The sequence below is a fragment of the Daucus carota genome, chromosome 8 (genome assembly GCF_001625215.2).
Source record: "Daucus carota subsp. sativus chromosome 8, DH1 v3.0, whole genome shotgun sequence".
NCBI classification, from domain to species: Eukaryota; Viridiplantae; Streptophyta; class Magnoliopsida; order Apiales; family Apiaceae; genus Daucus; species Daucus carota.
This window is the reverse complement of record NC_030388.2, coordinates 20617032-20636308: the sequence shown is the minus strand read 5'-3', so window position 1 is coordinate 20636308 and position 19277 is coordinate 20617032. Positions and strand designations below refer to the sequence as shown.

The 19277-nt window shown below is 33.8% G+C and overlaps 2 protein-coding genes across 7 annotated transcripts; one reads left to right on the top strand and one right to left on the bottom strand.

Annotated features, from left to right (window-relative positions):
• Positions 1–3416: 3416 nt before the first annotated feature.
• On the bottom strand, positions 3417–8248 carry LOC108197445 (uncharacterized). Of its 6 annotated transcripts, XM_064083512.1 has the most exons (7): positions 8057–8248; positions 6579–6740; positions 5823–6005; positions 5481–5523; positions 4992–5393; positions 4720–4887; positions 3417–4618 (listed from the first exon to the last, which is right to left on the bottom strand). In XM_064083512.1, exons 2-7 carry the CDS (start codon positions 6687–6689, stop codon positions 3579–3581), a joined length of 1947 nt encoding a protein of 648 aa, XP_063939582.1. In that variant the 5' UTR covers positions 6690–6740; positions 8057–8248; the 3' UTR covers positions 3417–3578. The 6 variants fall into 6 exon arrangements, with proteins under 6 accessions (XP_063939582.1, XP_017220557.1, XP_063939580.1 ...); XM_017365068.2 differs by having other exon boundaries at positions 5031–5523; XM_064083510.1 differs by having other exon boundaries at positions 4992–5523; positions 6579–6851; positions 8057–8247.
• A 4714-nt stretch (positions 8249–12962) lies between these two features.
• LOC108200029 (flavin-containing monooxygenase FMO GS-OX-like 4) lies at positions 12963–17836 on the top strand. Its single transcript, XM_017368086.2, has 7 exons — positions 12963–13600; positions 14033–14103; positions 14485–14634; positions 14747–14829; positions 14952–15087; positions 15201–15374; positions 17409–17836. The coding sequence occupies exons 1-7, from the start codon at positions 13000–13002 to the stop codon at positions 17613–17615; spliced, it is 1422 nt and encodes a 473-aa protein (XP_017223575.1). The 5' UTR covers positions 12963–12999; the 3' UTR covers positions 17616–17836.
• Positions 17837–19277: the final 1441 nt, after the last annotated feature.

Here is a 19277-nt window from a genome sequence, read left to right as displayed (position 1 = left end):
ATATCAAGTCATTAAATTGACATGGATCCTTTGCGGTTACATCCGCCTTACCAACACATCACCTATTTCAAAACATTCTCAAGAATATGATTTTGGGTACCTAAAATCTGCCCTTCTATAAAATTGGAGATGCTCTTTTTGTTCGGCCTCCGCCACTCTTTGTATCTGCAGCAGTATCTTATTGTGTGAGCAATCCGGGTCTTAAATTAATTTGAACTTTAAACTAGAAAATTTTTATTTATTTAATAATTTAGAATCGGCTTACAATCGATATATTTATATAAAGGAGAAGCGAAGGGCGTGTATGTGGCGCCTCTCGGATAGATACGTTCTATATTTCTAATTTTCTGGAATTTTTGGATGAAAGATTTTAAAAAATAAAAACTGCTTTTTTTATTTCAGATTAATTGATATGGTATATATCTTGGCATAAATTAATCTGATTCTGTTTCAGATTATTTATGGAATATAGTATTCCTTGCAAATATTAACTTGATTGTGTTTCATGTATGTGGCGCCTCTCGGATAGATACGTTCTATATTTCTAATTTTCTGGAATTTTTGGATGAAAGATTTTAAAAAATAAAAACTGCTTTTTTTATTTCAGATTAATTGATATGGTATATATCTTGGCATAAATTAATCTGATTCTGTTTCAGATTATTTATGGAATATAGTATTCCTTGCAAATATTAATCTGATTGTGTTTCATATTATTTATGAAATATAGTAGGTTGCAAATTTTTTAATCTGATTTTGTTTCAGATTATTTAATTATGAAAAAGAGTAGCACATAAGTCTCTCGGCACCTATAAATATTCTTATAGTTGTAGTGTTTTGGATCATCTAAAAACAACTACACTCTCTCTTAATACCATCACCCTACTCGCTAATGGCGATAGAGATGATTGATTGACAAGAGTAAGACTTTGTCGTATGTGGGAGTTGACAAATCCAAACACGGGAGAAAAATATACTCTTGACATGATATTGATGGATGAAAAGATCAATAAAATTAACTGTTAGTGACATATGTTTGTTAACTATTCTTTTATAATATTTGTTTTGTTCATCGGACGCATTTGTTATTGTTTGCAAGTTTTGTGTCTGTTTTATTTTATTGGACCATCGATGTATATGGCTAGATGTCATCAATCAGTTCAAAGAGCTGTATGCTTTTATATGTAGGGAGTGGTGTATATTTCTAAGAAGTAGTGTTTGAGAAAGTTAACTCACAATGTTAGTCAAGAACATGATTACTTTTAAAAAAAAACACAATTAAAATTAAGATTCGTCATGCTTTAAATCATTAATTACATGTAAAAATTTATTATCATTTTTTTACTCATGAATTATAGTCTAATTTTGCAATTTTAAATATTAATATTGGTAGTGCATCGAGATGTTTATAATATAAAATTTATTTTATTCTATGAATATTAATTTTAAATCATTAATATAATTTTTATAAGTCGCCGCAAATTGATTTTATTCTACAAATATTAATTTTGAATCATTAATATAATTTTTATAGGCCGCCGCAACGCGCGGCTTTTCAACTAATTATTAAGAGAGAGTCATTAAAATACCATAATGCGAGTTAATATTATATATAAAACTCTCTCACACAAATACAGATCAAATACAGATCGACATCTATCATCAAAATGTTTCAAATATAGAACCGGCAAAAATCTTGAATAATATTTTTATTCCTTCAACTCATATTTAGAATGGTATATGTAACAGATCTGAGTAATCAATTTGAAACCGTTTTGAGTTCGGTGATCAACTTGATATATTGAGTCCAGGTGACGATTATTAACCCAATATTAATTTGAGTGATTTTTGTTCAAAAAACTAGCCCTATATGTTATTCATTATATTTTTAAAATTCTGCTTAATTTATGTTGGAGTATTATTCATTTCTATAACTAACCTAGATTTACAAATTTGTAGTGCTTCCTCCGACAATATTGCTATGCTTTGGCTTTCTAAAGTCAAAATTATCGAACTTTGATCACAAATCAAATACAGTAGTATTTTGTATTTGCTGTCGGGCCCTCTAGGTCTTTCTGGACCCCTTTTTTTACAGTTTGTGGATGTTTTTTTCATTTTTTTATAAATTTTACTAATAAATTTAATAATATAAATTTAACTACATCCATTAGTTTCCTCTCCTATACTAGATGTTAAATATGAATTGATCTTGTCACTTTATCGGTATTCTTCCTCTTTTCCAGTATTTTATACATTTTTTATTATTTTTATAATCAATATATTTGTAATCAAATGAGAGGGACAGAGATAATAGTAATTAAATAAAAAGATTATTATATATATTATTTATTCATCACTATATTTATCAAGTTTTTTTTTATTATAATTAAAGACACCTGGATTGAAATTTTATATCCTTGATATTCAAGCGAGTAGACACATTGATATTTAAACGGAAAGATTGACAAATTTCAAACCATTAATGTTCTAGGGAGAAGATAACTTTAGATCAGCTTGTTAAGTTAGATTTTTAAAAGTCAATGCTGACCTTTAGAAATGAGGGAGTATATGTATTTAATCTCTTAATTGTGGTGGATTTGAATTGAATTTTATAGCAAAAGGCCTGTCAATCATATTCATCAACATTTGAGTTCGGTTTCATCAGTTAACAATTTGAAATTCGATTTAAATAACAATATAATTCTTTGTTCTCTTCCTAGTCGAAATGGGATTTATTTAACTTGAATTCCACGGCAGAAAAGACAGACAGGTCATGCTGCATATATTTTTCTAGAACTTGATTGATGTTAAAATAAAGATTCTAAAATTGTTGGTTGTCAAGTTGATGTTATTTATATTTGTATGGTGGCATTTATTTCGTGGTGGGGTGGAAACAAGTTCAGAATCTAGTTGGTCATATCACAGCCCATAACTTGGTCACTGCCTTTATGATTATCTCAACTAAACCGACAGCTTAAACATAATCTGTTATTTTCACATTGAAATATTTTATTAAGAAATGATTATTACTCATAATATTTCTTCAAGACTCATTTATTTTCGTACTCCTGTGTCCATATTAATCCACACGTATGTTAGTAGCATATTTTTAGCGGAAAATGTGTGCCGGATAGCTTAATCCTAAGTCTTTGATATACAAGGGGGTGCCACGGTATCATTCAGCGAAAAATTACCTCATTCTAATATTTTTCATGTCAAACGTTTTTTTCCGTGCTGGACGTATGCTACTATTGTTCGCATGTTCTGGACCGGCTTTCTTAACTCAGAACTGAATATTGAGCACAGGAGTTGTGGTATTTACAATATGAGTAAACTTTATATGAGGTGGCATCTGTAAGATATGCAATTGAAATGCAAGAAAGGGTCTAATCCAGACGCCATTTCTAAGCAACAAATCCAGCAAAGAAACTTGATTACCACCAAATCAGTATAACAAGAACATCTAAAAACACAATACTCATGATCAACTTAAAGGTATAAGTTAAAAAGGATTGAGAAAAACTTCTATTGCATGTTCAATACTAGGATAAAATTTAAAAGGATTGGTAAAACTTCTACTACTGATAGTTTTTCTGGCCACCGTGATTGCGTCGCGATCGCCTGCTTTTAACAGGTGTAAACCAGTTCCCTGTGTTGCCCGCCTTTGATCGCAGTCTTTTGTATTCCCTCGATCTCAATACTCCTTCCATGATGTTTATATCCTCACGTATTTCATGCCGTGAAAGAGTTGCCATGCCGGGAAGTATGTCTTTTCGGAAATCCTTTAGCCTCCTTCCCCTTCTCAATTTAATTCCAGTATCCTTATTACACAGTTCATGCACTTCAAAAGGATTCGATGAAACACAATAATCGTCTGCACCTGTTTCGGTCAGCTTCATCACCATTGATTCGTAGGAATCAGAAGAACTCTCAGGCTGGTCTCGCATAATGTTTCGGTCAGCTTCATCACCATTGATTCGGTCTGATCTAAATTTGGCTGGACTATGATGGTTCTCAGTTCGACTTTCCAATGAAATACTAATTAGCGATGCAGCTGCTTCTTGGATGAAAGTATCTATATCTGTTGACTCTCTTTTCATCTTGTCACGGACTTGAAGTTCTGTTTTGCTGATGCTAGAAGAGCTCAGGTCTAGCTGGCAAGCATTTTCTGCTACCTGAGATGACTCAGCATTTTGGATTAGACAGGAAGAAGAAAGACCTCTTTCCAAATCAGTTCCAGAATGCATGGTTCTGGCAGCGTCCAGAGTGTCATTAACAACGCAATCAAAGTCGCATGGAGAAGAACGTCTGCAGCAATCTGTATCTCCAGTTGCACTTTGACTTCTATTTGATGGTACAAGATTAACATCTTCATTTAACTTTCTGACATTCTCTTCAAACTTAGCAATATCTCTAATTTTTCCACAATGAAGATTTATGCGGGTGTCTATGTTCAATAAATGATTGCTTGGTTGATCACATGACAGCAACTTAGATATAGACTCAAGATCGGTACTGCATGGAATATTTTTATCCTTTCCTTTTGACTTGAAGATTGTTTTTGATACATTAGCACTATTTTTCCCATTGGGATCCCTCAAACCTAGAATTGCATCACCTAGTTGAACAGGAACGAGAAAACGTTTATAATTTAATCAGTAAATCAGGCAATACGTAAACGTAAAAATTACCACTTCCTCTGACAGAACCCAGAAATACCTGTAGAGCTGCCCGCTGAAGTATATCCCAACAGTGAATTATTTGACCGAGTCGAAGATTCATCAAGTTGGATCTTGTTAAGGTCCAAACTTAGAGCAACATTACTCAACAGTTTGTCTTTGGTGAACATACTGTCACCTGGCCTATCATCATCGCGTTCATTAAGTCCTGTAAATACAAGTATACAACTAAAATCAGAAATAGTAAACAGATGATATTTTTTCAATGCTTAACATAATTTCTTCAAATGCTTAACTACGAAGCATGCCAACCTATTTTAAAAGAGTATCTCTCCTGAGAGATGTTGCTACCTATACCAGAGTGGGGCGTCGAGAACGAATCAGCTGGATCTTTTACCGTGATGTCATTGATCTTTTGATAAAATTTTGAAGAAGATTGAGAATCTTTCCTAGGTCCAGAAGTGACTTGATCATGTATTGGAAAGCCAGGCTGATTGTCATAACCTGACATCTCTGCTGGTTCCTCTAAATCAATGATTTCTTGGGAGGAAACACACCTATTCTTATCAGTTAAAAAATTCCTGCGAGCAGCCTTCTTCTTACTGCTCCCACCGATGCTCAGGGAAAGCTTTACCTCATCTGGACAGCAAGAACCATCTTCAGAAAAGCAGTTTTTTCTTTCATTAGATTTTCCAATAAAATCCTGGTTGCAACCTGCTACTAAAATGTCTGTGTCAGTGTAACTCATGCAGTTGGTGGAAAAATTTGGCCTCTGGTAAAGTCTATGGCAGAAATCTCCACCTTCTTGAGTAGCACTACGCTGAAACGATTGTGTTGAACCCCCCTGAAAGAGAATGCTCACCACAAAATCAGGAGACAAGATATCTAAGGGAGTCATCTAATATAAAAACTACAAAATGCATATTTATTCCATCTGTAGTTGCATCATTAGAAAGTTTAGATTCCTAAAAAGCTAGGGCATATTACTTCACATGTTCTGATGATTGATTATACCACAACTCTACAAGTCTACAACAAGGCCAACTTTCAACCTCATCATCCTAGTCACTGAAATAGCATATTTCCAAAGGCATGAAATATCCATTTATAACAAGATTTCTTAAAGTTGGAAAATTCTTTTACCAAGAAGATTGTGGAATGTGTTTTCTCAGTCGAATGAGGTTCCTGCCCAAGTTGATCTGAAAAGGGATGACGATTCAACTGTGTGCTTGCTGCATTTTCTGATTGGAGCCAATTCAACTCTCTCGAGTAACAATCTTTCATCAGGGTCTTTTGCGTGATATAAATCCGGTGGAGTTCATGGACCTACAAAATGAAGATCAAGATATGTATTTATAGCAGCACCACAGCATAACTTTTTACAGCGATCTATATAGAATTATTATAATTAAGAAAAACAGCAATCCGTATAAAATTATTAAAACTAAAAAACAAAACAAAAATCCTATGAATTTCTACACTTCTGAGGTCACGTACCCTGATTCCCTGATCTTTAGGAAGACAAATTATGAAGTACTAAAATGCATTATACAAAAAAGATGATTTTCTCTTCATATGAAATGTCTGTTCTAAAATTATTGAGACATTTTTTCTTGTTTTGCTTTGAAAATTCAGATGCATTTTTGGTTTTAGACTATATCATAGCTTAAGTTTCAATGTTTATATAGAGAGGGAGAGTTATATTCAAAAGTCTCCGAACATGTTACCACTGCAAATCAACACAGTCAATTACCATGATTCTGCAAAATGATGGAGGAATATCAGAAGTTCAAACCTTCCTTAAAATCATTGTTTTTAAGAATATATCTGTAATTCCTTAGATGAAGAAAGTAAATTGGTTGTGACCACAAGATTGAGTAATGCAGAGGGTACAAATACCTGTTTTTGGAATGTAACCTCATGATTGAGCATTGTCTGCCTCAAAATTTCTTTAAAAGAATCAGTATAGACTTGTGAAGAATTTAAGTTAAAATCACCTCCCATGATCATCTGTTTTTCCAAGTATAATTCCTTCTTGAATATCAAATCAAGTCATGCAATCTAAGGGGGAAAAAAAAACCTTAGTGAAAATTCAAAAAATTCTAGTTATCACAATTCTGCATAGCTTTTAGCCAAATTTCCCCAGTACAAGGCAGCACTGCTGTAACTTACCTAAATTAAAATCATAGAGGTTCATAAGAATTATGTAATAAGTTCAACATGAACCGGAAGCAAAGATAAATGACAACCTTATACCAAACACACATTCATGATGAAATAGCTTAATAGTGCCACATTTGTTTTACAGCATGGCATGCTTTTCTTGCTAAAATGTCATCACAATTATCACATGAACAGTGCTAGTGTCCCTATATATAAGTGTCATATGCATGGTGTAATACAAATGATGACATTGGTTGCTAACCATCCGTTTGTTTTTGCAGCATCTTAGGAATCTTCAAAGTTCAAAATGTACATAGTTTTTCTACATTTTTAAAATTTCCTAGATTTTTCACAATAACCAGGGTCCACATGGAAACATCTCATCCTCGTCAAACCCTTCTTCTGAGTGGGATACACTTCCACTGACCCTACTTCCGTGTGAGATAGCAAGAGTACATTTGTTTTAGTTTGTTAACAATTACTTAGTGCTGACATTAGAATTTCTGACAAAAAAATTTTTAACAATCGACAAATGCTAGAATAATCGCGTTACATCACAAAAGAACCATGACTAATATATGAAGTATCTTGATCCAGAAATCTCCTATTCATACAAATGGGGTACAGAACAGTTGCTCAGGACCCAAAATATCCTCTTCGGTGTCGCAATGCCAATGCAGAGAACCAATAATTGACTGACACTTAGCGCCACACCAAATATCATCATCGACTATAAATTTATTTCCATGATCAACAAATTAAAAAACCAAATGCAAATTTCATGCAATGCTAAAATGAAGAACATGTAGATTTCTACAGACATTAAAAAGAAATAGCCTATATATACCACAAAGTATGCATATCAATGACAACAAAGTGGCTTTTAAAATCTAATGTATCTGAAAAAAGATCCAATTTTTAACTCAATTATATTCAAGAAATTCATTTTCATGAATTTTTCAATCACACCCATCTCCACAAGAGTCTTTTCTCGAAAACTGAGAAATATATAACAACAAATACTCACATGTAACAAATTTTTTAAAACAAAATCATGAAAAATAAACATTAATATCAACAAAAATATTTATACCACTCTTGATTCAATGGTATCTCTCGCTCTAACGAAGATGTCGAGAATTCGAACCTTGTCAAAGTTCGGGTTTATCAACGAAAAATTAAAAGATACACAGCAGCGTCACAAAAGTTCTCACCTGGAAGAACAAAAGGCTGTCTGTGGTGATTTTCCGGAGAGGATCAACGATTTCGTCTCCCCATTCTCTCTGTATAAATAAATGTAGTTACACAGGGTGAGAGAGAGAGAGAGAGGTGTTGAGGAGAGAGAGGAAGTAATTCTCCGAGGGTGTGTCTGTAGTGTTGTTTAATGTGCACAACACTGGTGTGATTTTTTTACGACTTTGGATCTATTATCCTTATCATACCCATACCCATATGCATACATGGATGTGTATCTACATGCATACATACACTACAGGCTTCGGATAGTATTTTACGAATTTCAATGAATTTTTAATTGATGAATTAATTTATACCCATACAAATATTTGAAACGCGGAGATATTATGATATTTACTTATTGGAGATTTTTAATTAAAATTATTAAAAATTTATTAGAATATGATAATATCTAAAAGGAGAAGTCTTTGTGTATGTTACAAGATATAAGATATTTAGATTTGTCAGTATATTTATGTGTTGTGAGATATATGCAAAATCATGAGGTTTTAAAATATTATCAATGAATCTTACGAATATTTTCCTTCTTTAATAATATAAAATTCATATAAAATTAAAATTAGTTACAATTTATGCAAAATCATAAATTATCATTAAACATTTAAACTGAATACATCTTCCTACTGTTGTTTAATGTTTGGGTCTTTCTAATACGTGTTCATGAACACACACTAACAACAATTTTTAATTTAGGTGGAAAATTTTGATTGGTGTGAACTTTTGTGCGGTGACATTATTATTCTTACTAAGATTGGAACCAATAGAAATGCAACACTTATCTAAAAAATTGTTGTTAGTGTGTGCCAGAAAATCCGTTAATGTTTTGATAGACCACAACTCCTCCTTTAATATTGATAAAATCTCTTAAAGTCAAGCTTGAATCGGATAGAGTTGAGCTCTACGGAGACCACAAAATTTTGGAGTCCTTAGCCAGGCCAATAGTTTACCTAAACCCTAGCACAACCTCAAATCTCAAATCTCTTAGCCATTATCTATTTATAAGTAACCCCTAGCCATTACCTATTTAATATTTATGAATAAAATAATCATCTCTCTCATTCTTTCTTTGTCTTTTCCCTCACTTTCCCCTTTTCTCTCTCAAATTTATTATTAAAATAATCTTAGGAGAACAAATACAGGGATTGCTATTGGAGTTGACACTAAAAATAGATTACCTAAATCACTAAGACTCACTAGGAATCATTATTTTATATTATTAATAAGTAATGAGATAGGTAACCTATTGGACTTGCTCTTAAAGACCGCAACATCTACCGTTAAAATAATCTAGCAATCAATGGACAGAAGTCACATAATTAAGAGACCATATGCAATTTTTAAAAACTGATCCATACATACAATTTTATACCTATACGTATTAAAATACGACATATTTTGGGAAGCATATTCCGTACTTCCTTCTGTGACATAATCATAACAAACACTACAGATATATCATCCAAACAACAATTGCAGAACATTGTAGTTTGTAAGATAGATTCTTGGTATAGCAAGGTTTTAATTACTGCAAGACCGTGGACATGAGTGCTAGTTTTTAAATCAAAACTACTGCTATAATTTACATTGTTCATGTCCAGCATTTCTGGTAAACACCAATTGCAGAACATTGTAGTTTGTAGGAAAGATTTTCGGGACAACAGGGCTTCAGTTGCTGCAAGACAGTTGACACGAGTTCTTGTTTTTAATTCAAAATTATTAGTTACAGAACAATCATTATCCTTCAAAGAGAGAGATTAGTGTAACACGATCATCTTATTCACCCGGATTTGGGGACAAAGGGCTTTTTCTTCATCATCAACTATCATGTTTAGAGGTAAGTTGGAAAACTCTGCCCATCTCTTTTGCTCATGACCAACCTGACGATTTTTCGACATAAATCATATTAAATTTGTTTGCACCAATTAAATTAACCACTGTATAAGCAGCACGTTTATTGTTGGGTGTTCTGCAAGCGGTAAAGATGAACGATAATTGATTAAAACACAATATAAACAACTCTAGGATGATATGCATGAAAGTGCAGAATATTATATAAAGTACAAAACTAAATAAACACGCCCTGATTTCCAGTTGTGTGCTTGTAACTGCCTAAAAGTATTAACTGTTGTGTATACAAATGTATATTGATGTAGGATTTTTTTTTAAAAAATAAATATCAATTATGACCGCCATTAGATTATAACAAAATGGAGGACCGGGATGAGAGTCTCCAATATTCCAAAGAAACATGATCTTCACAAGATTTAAGCCTATAAAATATAAGCAATTAATTTACAGACTTTTGACTAAAGTAGTTTGGCGTAAAAATATTTATAGGCGCGTACACTTGGAAAAACCTGCAAGGTTAAAAAGCACGCACAAGCACATTGTCACATTTGCAGTTTTGGGCATCTCTGCGACTATGTTGCAAAAAGCGATTATGAGATTATGATTCCGAAATTAGCGATTAACGATTAGCGAATTGAATTAGATGTTTTGATTAATTGATTGAAATAAATATTCTAATTAGCGGTTTGTATCAGCAGTTTCTCATAAAACTATTTGATATATAACTAACTCATTAATTTTTTCAACACAAACCAAAATCTCTAATTTAAAAACTCTTCAAAACAGCCTTTTTATCCAAACCTTTATTTCAATCCACTGACTACCAAACATTAATATTATCAGATTTTAGTGGTCAAACTTCTAAATCACCTCAAGCCTATAATTTTGTACAAAATCTCTAACTTTTAAACAAGACTTATATTTTCTGGGATACAACTTGGGTGTTTTAAAGGCATAGGTCTGTTGTCCGGTGCTCAAGAATTGGTAAAATATTCAGATTTAACTCAATCTAAAACTTAAAATTTTCAATATATAAAATATGATATTCCTTAATTATGGGGCCGTTTGGCTAAGTTTTAAAAAAATGACTTTATACTTTAAATAAAAAATGGAGTAGAAGTGAGAAGCAGAAATAAAATTTTTAAGTTGTTAAGTGTTTGGTTACTTAAACCTATAAGTTTTTTTTAGTGTTTGGATGATTTGACTTATAAGTTCATGCAGTGTTTGGTACATTGTGATATTATTTTTAAAAGAGTTTAAATTGATAATATTAGTGTTAACGGGAGAAACTGGTTAACAATAGATGTGGGTATCCGAGTGATTATAGGAGGAATTGCGAAGAACACGGGACGGGAAGCGATGGATGATGTAGCTGATCTTGTGTTTGATCCTTGAGAGACAGAGAGAAAGTGTTCTCAGACATTTCTCAGCAAGAATCAAGTTATGAGGCACAAGAGGCCTACGTACCCTATTTATAGGGGTTCAAGCTACCACGTTGTTCTTTCGGGCCAAACTTCCTAGCGCGGGCTAGGTGTCAATCCGACCATCAGGGTCCAGGCCCGTAGGACCGTGAAAGCCGCTGTCAAGTGAGGCCCGTACTCGCATGGCCTAGGCCCATATGACAAGAGGCTGTCATGGGCATATTGATTATGACATTAGATTAATTAGTTTATTCATTATATTCTTCTGCAGCCAGCAATCTATGTCACCAGTTTAGCTGCAGTTGACGTACTACAGGCCCGTCTGTTAGTACCGGATATGTTTTGGATAAGGTGAAAAGTGAAGAAAAGAAGCATGGATTTTTAAGAGCAAGTCCAGTGGACGAGCCCAAGTCCACTGGCAAGCTCAACTTTCGGCAGGCCAACTCATCAAAAAGTGGGTTGTTTAAAAAACTGGACAACCAACTCCAATGCACACAACCCAAGTCCCATTTTTAGTAGACCCCATTTTATTAAACCAAAATAATTTATATACTATATTTAAGTAGTAAATATACCTTTTTTTACGTGATTGTTTCAAATAGTTTTTATATTATATATAAGTAGATTATAATTTTGTCATGTTTTTTATTTTTCAATAAAAAAATTAATTATTAAAATAAAACATGTCTTACAAATTAAATGCATTACATAAAAAAAGGTTACATTCAAACAAATTAACGACTATTGTGAAACCTTGAAATATGCTCAACCAAATCAGATTGTAGCTGACGAAATTTTTGTTTGTCGCGAATTTGGATATTTCTTTCGATACATCTTTCAATACATTCAAGCAAGTGAGCTGATAACCAAAACATATAAAATTAAAAAGTAATTTAAAAGGAACAGAAAGGAGCAAAGTTGGTCGGCCCACCTTCCCGAGCCTAGCCAACTAATTCACAATCATGCAGTGGTAAAAATGAAAAGCGGCTTGACACTTTTGTCCACTTCAGCGGAGTTAAGCCCACGCTGGACCTGTTCTAACTTCTGATTTTCCGCTTCCGAAGCCCATTTTAAGCGCTCCGCTCTTTTTCCCAAACGCAAGCAAAACTTTTATTTTTAGCTTCTACTAAAAAAAACCCTTAACTTCTTAACCCCAAATAGGCACTATTATGTCTCTAGTAATTGGACATTTCTCTTTTGAAAAACTACTTCTCATAATTATTCTTTAACTACGGGGCCGTTTGGGTTAACTTAAAAGAAGTGACTTCTTACTTATAGTAAAGAAGTGGAGTAGAAGTGATAAGTAAATAAATAAAGAAAGTGTTTGGAAAAGAAGCAGAAGCTGTGAGAGATAAGCTAACATTTTCAGCTTATTTTTAAATATGCTTCTACTTCTTTATACAAACAGGTCAAGAAAAGCAAAAGGCAGAAACAACTTCTGCTTGCAAACAAACACCACATGTGTGTCTTTGATTCAGAAACGCTTTGGAAGATGACAATGCTGTGTCGTATTAAAAGCTGTTTTTTCAGCTGTCAATGTTGAGAAACAGAAAAGTAAATCATAAAAAACAAAAAAATACAATAATAAACGTGAATTTAGAAACAACAAAATCTATTAAAATGATTGAACAATGATCGCCCATGTATCACCACCTCCGATTAACTCTCATCTCACAACTTACCCAACCATGCCCATCCCCATCCCAAACCCGACCCGGCTCCGCCACGTCGCCGTCATCGGCGCCGGAGCCGGCGGTCTCGCTGCCGCGCGCGAGCTCCGACGCGAAGGCCACACCGTCGTCGTCTTTGAGCGAGAAAACAATATCGGCGGTACCTGGGTTTATGACCCAAGAACCGAGTCGGATCCTCTAGGACCCGACCCGACCCGGAACATAGTCCACGGCAGTCTCTACGCCTCTTTGAGGACAAATTTGCCGAGAGAAGTGATGGGTTATCGAGATTACCCGTTTGTGGCATCGACCCGACCCGGAAGGGATCCGAGAAGGTACCCGGGTCATAAGGAAGTGATGGAGTATTTGAATGATTATGCTACCGAGTTTGGACTCGGTGAGTTGGTGAGATTCGAAACTGAGGTTCTTGAAGTGGGGATTGTAGAAAATGGAAAGTGGAAAGTAAAATATGGTAAAAATGGGAAAGTTGATGATGAGGTTTATGATGCTGTGGTTGTGTGTAATGGGCATTACACGGAGCCCCGGATCGCGGATATACCCGGTATATGTTTATTTATAGATGAACACTAGTATACTTGAATGTATGATTAATTTTGGAAGATGTCTTTTTTGAAATTGAGCTTTTAAATATTTGTTTGAGTTGTTAATTTTGCTTGATATTTGTAAATTGTAATGTGTCAGTTTCGCGTTGTTTTAGAAGCTAGTATAGTAAAATTTTATAAAGGAACATGTGATCTTGAAAGGTAAAATTTTTAAAAGCAAATTATGGGGGGTCATGGTCCGGTTAAATGTTAGCTCTCATTTTGGAATCGTCTCCACATTTGTGTCGAAACCGAGTTGTGTTATTGAGTCATTCCGGGGATATGGTACTGCAGTTGAATTTGTGAAGTTGTCACAGTATGTATGATGATATTGCCACTGGTTATCATACATCGATTTGCCTTTTAATTGTTTTATACCAAAATTTGATTAGGAATTGATTCTTGGCCGGGGAAGCAAATTCATAGTCACAATTATCGCGTTCCTGATCCCTATCGGAATCAGGTAGGTATCTAGTCATATTCCTTTTTAATTTCCTCCTGTTTTATGTAGATTTTGTATGTTTCAAGTTTACATGTTTATTAGTCACCTCCGATGTTTGATGCTGCCATGCTGGAGATTGATTGCCATAATCAGTTGATAGTTGATTTTAAAATATAAGAATGATGTAGAAAATGACTACCTCTATCACAACTGAATATACTCAACCAGCGAGCTTCCTGCTCATGCTTATCATGTAGGAAAGTGGGCCGCATGACGTTTAGATACATGCATGGGTTTTGTTATGAGCTACGCTTAGTTTCATTTGTAATTATGAATCTATGGTACAAGTTTTCTTAGCCAACATGTTATTTGGGTGGATAATCTATCTGGATGCATTGTCAGGTTGTAATTATGATAGGAAGTGCTGCAAGTGCTGTTGACATCTCTCGTGATGTTTCCACGGTTGCTAAAGAAGTCCATATAGCATCTAGATCATATAACAACGGGGCGAGCAAGTTGCCCGGCCATAACAATATTTGGCTTCATCCAATGGTATTAGTCTAATACTCACATGAATTTGGAAGACTATAAAGGATATCTGTTTGAAACTTGATGCCAGGACATCACTTGATACCAATAGCTGATATCGACCATGCCACTGCAGATAGAAAGTGTGAGAGAAGAAGGAAGTGTCACATTTCAAGATGGAAGTGAAGTCCGTGCAAGCATTATTTTGCACTGCACTGGGTATGTCTTAATCACTAGGCAGCGGTTAAGCTTGCCAATTATTGTATACATTGGATGAATTGTGAATTTATTGCGCACACGTGTTTAGAGGCCAACTGCAGTTTTTTTTTTATAAATATTAGGTACAAGTATCATTTTCCTTTCCTTAAAACCAATAACATTGTGACTGTTGATGACAATCGTGTTGGGCCACTTTACAAGCACATATTCCCACCTACATTAGCCCCTTGGCTATCTTTTGTTGGCCTGCCTTGGAAGGTTAATTTCTTCTTTGCATTATCTTGTTCTACGTAGAGTTTGTTTGATTTCTTCAGCTTACTGCACTATGTTTTTCAATGAGAATAATTACATTTTTTTTAATTTTGTGCCAGGTTGTGCCTTTTCCATTGTTTGAATATCAGAGTAAGTGGATAGCAGGTGCTTTATCTGGCAAATTTTCACTTCCTTCTCCGGAGGAGATGATGAAAGATGTTGAAAATTTCTACTCATCAATGGAAACAGCTGGCATTCCCAAACGATACACCCATAACTTGGCTAGTTGTCAGGTATGCTTCCATTAAAATAGAGGCTGCTCAAGTTATCTTCTTAGCTGTGAACATTTTTATATTTGGATTGAAAGCAAGCGGTAGAAATAAACTTCTTTTTGATAGGAATGTTCATCTCAATATCTTATGTCACTTGGTAAGTAGATATGTAGCTAGCCGTGATATAACTATAATAATAAGCATAAAAGATTATAATTGTATATAACAATAATAAAAGGCAAACAAAAATCCATGGATGTATTCTGTGTATTTATGACCTTCAGCTTTTTCATTTCTAGTTAATTATACACAGTTTTTGCTCTTGTAGTTAAGTATACTCTTTAGTTGAGTTTAATGTTTAAATATAAAAAATTATAAATCTTTTATTGTTTGATTTACAGTCCCATTGTTAAAAGCGGGAATAGGACTTAATATATACGAGAATAATACTTTTCTTATCTTTTTATTCAAGTTTCTACCTTTTTAATTATATTTTTTTTCCCCACAAGTTCTACTAATTAAAACTGATCGGGCTGATTTTGGGAGATTTTTGAGTCTTTGACCGATTCTTGACGGGTTTAAAACAAAAGAATTTTGAGCTTATTTTTGCTTAATCTAGTCAGTGAGCTAAAATCTAGCGATTAATCCCGATTAGTCGTGACTTTTAGAACATTGGTACTCACCTGTAATACTGACTAAATGTAAAAGGAATGTTTTGTGAACTAGAGGTATATTTTGTACTTCTGATGATTGTGACAATTTTATTCTTAATACATCTCCAAAACTTCAAAATTTAACTTCAACTTCTAAATGCATGAGTTATATACATTCAGAGTATTGTAACAGTGATTATGTTTCTAGGAATATAGATTACTAGGATTATTGCCCGCTTCGCACGCTTCTAGTTTTTAACTTTTTTTTTATTAAGAAATGAATGAATTATTTTAGATTTCGTTAAATTGAATAAATGTAGGGGAAATACAGTGCACAAACGTTCTTTACAAAATGAATGGGCTTTTATCGGGTCCATAAAACGTCAAAATTTAACTTCAACTTCTAAATGCATGAGTTATATACATTCAGAGTATTGTAACAGTGATTATGTTTCTAGGAATATAGATTATTACAATGGTAATATATATCTATATCTATATCAAGATTCAGATTTCTAATACATTTAGATCTTGCCATAAATTATAACAATGGAAAGATATTTGAGCATGTTGGACATTCAGAATCACTCAACAATTTTGATTTAGATTCGCCAAATGTCCAACGCTGCTCAAATGTAGATTTGTTAATTTGTAGCGCCACCGTCCTTGAGAATGTAGCAATTAGCAAGTATTAAGCTCTATCCATGGTTAATTTTGTTTTATATATTGCTTTCAAGATAAAGTACAATACTTGTGCATTTGTGTTTTTTTCACCTACGTGTACCTAACTCTGTCTGAGGAGCAAGGCATCCCAATGTAGTCAAAGTAAGAGAAGGGAATTTACTTGGCAGATACTGATACATATAGGCCTTAGAGACAAGTGATTACTGAATGCAGTATGCATTCCAACCAATTAGCTACACGTTCCCTGTGGCATACAGTTGCACCAGCACTCTATAAGTATAAAAGTGTACTCTAATGGAGTTATAGTGTGTGTGAGTATTTTAATTTCTACAGTTAATTAGCAGGAAAGAAGTAGTCACAAGACCTCTTTTCCTAAGTGTGGCAAACCCTCGGAATCTTTTCGTTTGAAACATTCTGATAGCGCACACCTGAAGTTACTTTATGCAGTTAGCTTTGTAGCTATAGTTATTTGAGCAAGACTTTCCTGCTACATTTTTACTCCTTACTCCAGGGGTTGATTGCTTTTGCTCAATAATCAGTAACATATCATCCATCATATTTTATTTCTGTCTACCAACTTTGTTGGGTGCATTTACATATTTGCATCATACATTCCTTAAATTTGTTGTTTTTTACTTTTTAATCTGTTTTCTTGAATATAAAAGCCGAGGTATTACATGACAGACATTTTAAACTTTTTAATTCCAATTTCTTACAGTATGAATATAATGATTGGGTTGCTGCCGAGTGCAAATCTGCACCATCTGAAGAATGGAGAAAGGAAATGTATGTCTCGGCATCAAAGAGCAAGATAGTTCGACCAGAAACATATCGCGATGAATGGGATGACGAACACTTAATCATGCAAGCTCATGAAGACTTCAACAAGAACTTCAAGGTGGCAAAGAATCTTATTAAGGGATGATCATTATGTCATCAATAAACCATTGTATATTGTTGTGAATTGTACGAGGGGTGGGATCTTCAAATGGCCATGACCCCATATAGGTTGCTGCAAAATTTTACCCAAGAACAAGAGCTGAAGCTCTGTGTGAAACACGAAAGGCCGAAGCCTGGCTACTGTGTAACATAACATTAAGCTGTACCCTTATTTCGTATATATAAAAGTGTGTGTTTGTTAGAAAATTTGAGTTGTAGTAAGTGAAGCTCGTACACATATCCAACAAGGTTCTCTTTTTTGTAAATTTTATTTCATTTCTACTAGTACCGTTAAATTCATTAAAGGATTTGTCTAGTATAGTAGCATGTGCACGGCTAATCACTAAATTCTATATTTTTGACTAGTTTTGATTGAGTTTGTCTAGTATGTGCATATGAGCACGGTTAAGCACTAAATTTTATATTTTTGACTAATTTTAATTGATGTGATTATATTATATGCAGGGGGTCCATTATTAATACTGATTCCAATCTCGAAAAAGTTTTTATCCTCATTTCTTAAAAGCTACTGTACTTTAAAAGTGGGCTCTTGTCCAAAACTATAATCTCAGTTGTATTGTGCCATCAAACTAAATTAACACTGCACTTGACCTTGATTTAGCAGCGGATCCAGAAAATCTAAATAAAAATAAAGACCTACATGGCGTAGTTAGTAGTACATGTGTATGTAAGGCTGCGCAGTCGAGTAGTTGAGCTAACTGCTTTTAGAGCACACTATACTCACGTAAATGTCAAAATCAGTACTAGAGATCGAGGATAAGATTTATAATTACTTCTTTCTTAAGACTAGTACTCCCTCTGTCTCTCTCATTTCTTTACCGTTACTATTTTGGGATGTCCCTCTCATTTCTTTACGTTACCATAAATAGTAAGTTTTTTCCATCATTACACCCACTATCTCATATTTAACAATAAAAACTACTATTACACCTACTACTTTCCTCCACTATCTCACATTTATTATTAAATATTGATGGGTCACACCACTTTACCCACTTTTCATCTAACTTTACTCATTTTTCATACATTGTCTTGGTCTCCGTGTCCCTCTCCAATGTAAATAATTGAGGGGGACGGAGGGAGTACTTGTCAACAAACAACCAATATAATTATTAAAAAAAACAAAATGAAAACCCTTATATGGGCCTTCCTGCCATTTCATGACCACGTGCATGCGTATACTCCCTCGGTCTCGTAGAGTAGTATATGCATAAAAATGACACGAAAGTTAAAAAATAAAATAAAATTTTGTAACGAAAAATAATAAAAATAAATAAAATGATGGAATTAATTAATATTTAATGTATAAAATGGGTACATGGATGAGAACGACTAATATTTGATGTACTCCTATCAAATAGATGCAGGAGAAGAAAAATAGTGCGTGTATTTAAATTTTTATATTATAAAATTTTATTAATTTTGAAATATACTTATATAATTAAATTGAGTAAAAGCTAAAAAGATGGAAACGGTATAGAAATGAACGAGTTGCGTTACACCTCACCTCACAGGCAATTGGAACTGTACCGGTCATCATTAGTACTCGAAAATAAAACAAATCTAGGCAATGGGAAACTATACATTTTAGTACTACTACAGTAGTATTAACTTTCTTCTAGTTGGG

Bases quoted from the DNA above. Each gene is read 5' to 3' on its own strand.
- LOC108200029 (XM_017368086.2), top strand. From the start codon at position 13,000: ATGATCGCCCATGTATCACCACCTCCGATTAACTCTCATCTCACAACT. The intron at 15,088-15,200 runs GTTAATTTCTTC...ATTTTGTGCCAG, and splicing joins TTGTTGGCCTGCCTTGGAAG to GTTGTGCCTTTTCCATTGTT. The intron at 15,375-17,408 runs GTATGCTTCCAT...AATTTCTTACAG, and splicing joins ATAACTTGGCTAGTTGTCAG to TATGAATATAATGATTGGGT.
- LOC108197445 (XM_064083510.1), bottom strand. From the start codon at position 6,689: ATGATCATGGGAGGTGATTTTAACTTAAATTCTTCACAAGTCTATACT. The intron at 6,006-6,578 runs GTATTTGTACCC...TTCATTTTGTAG, and splicing joins AGGTTACATTCCAAAAACAG to GTCCATGAACTCCACCGGAT. The intron at 5,524-5,822 runs GTAAAAGAATTT...ATTCTCTTTCAG, and splicing joins CACATTCCACAATCTTCTTG to GGGGGTTCAACACAATCGTT.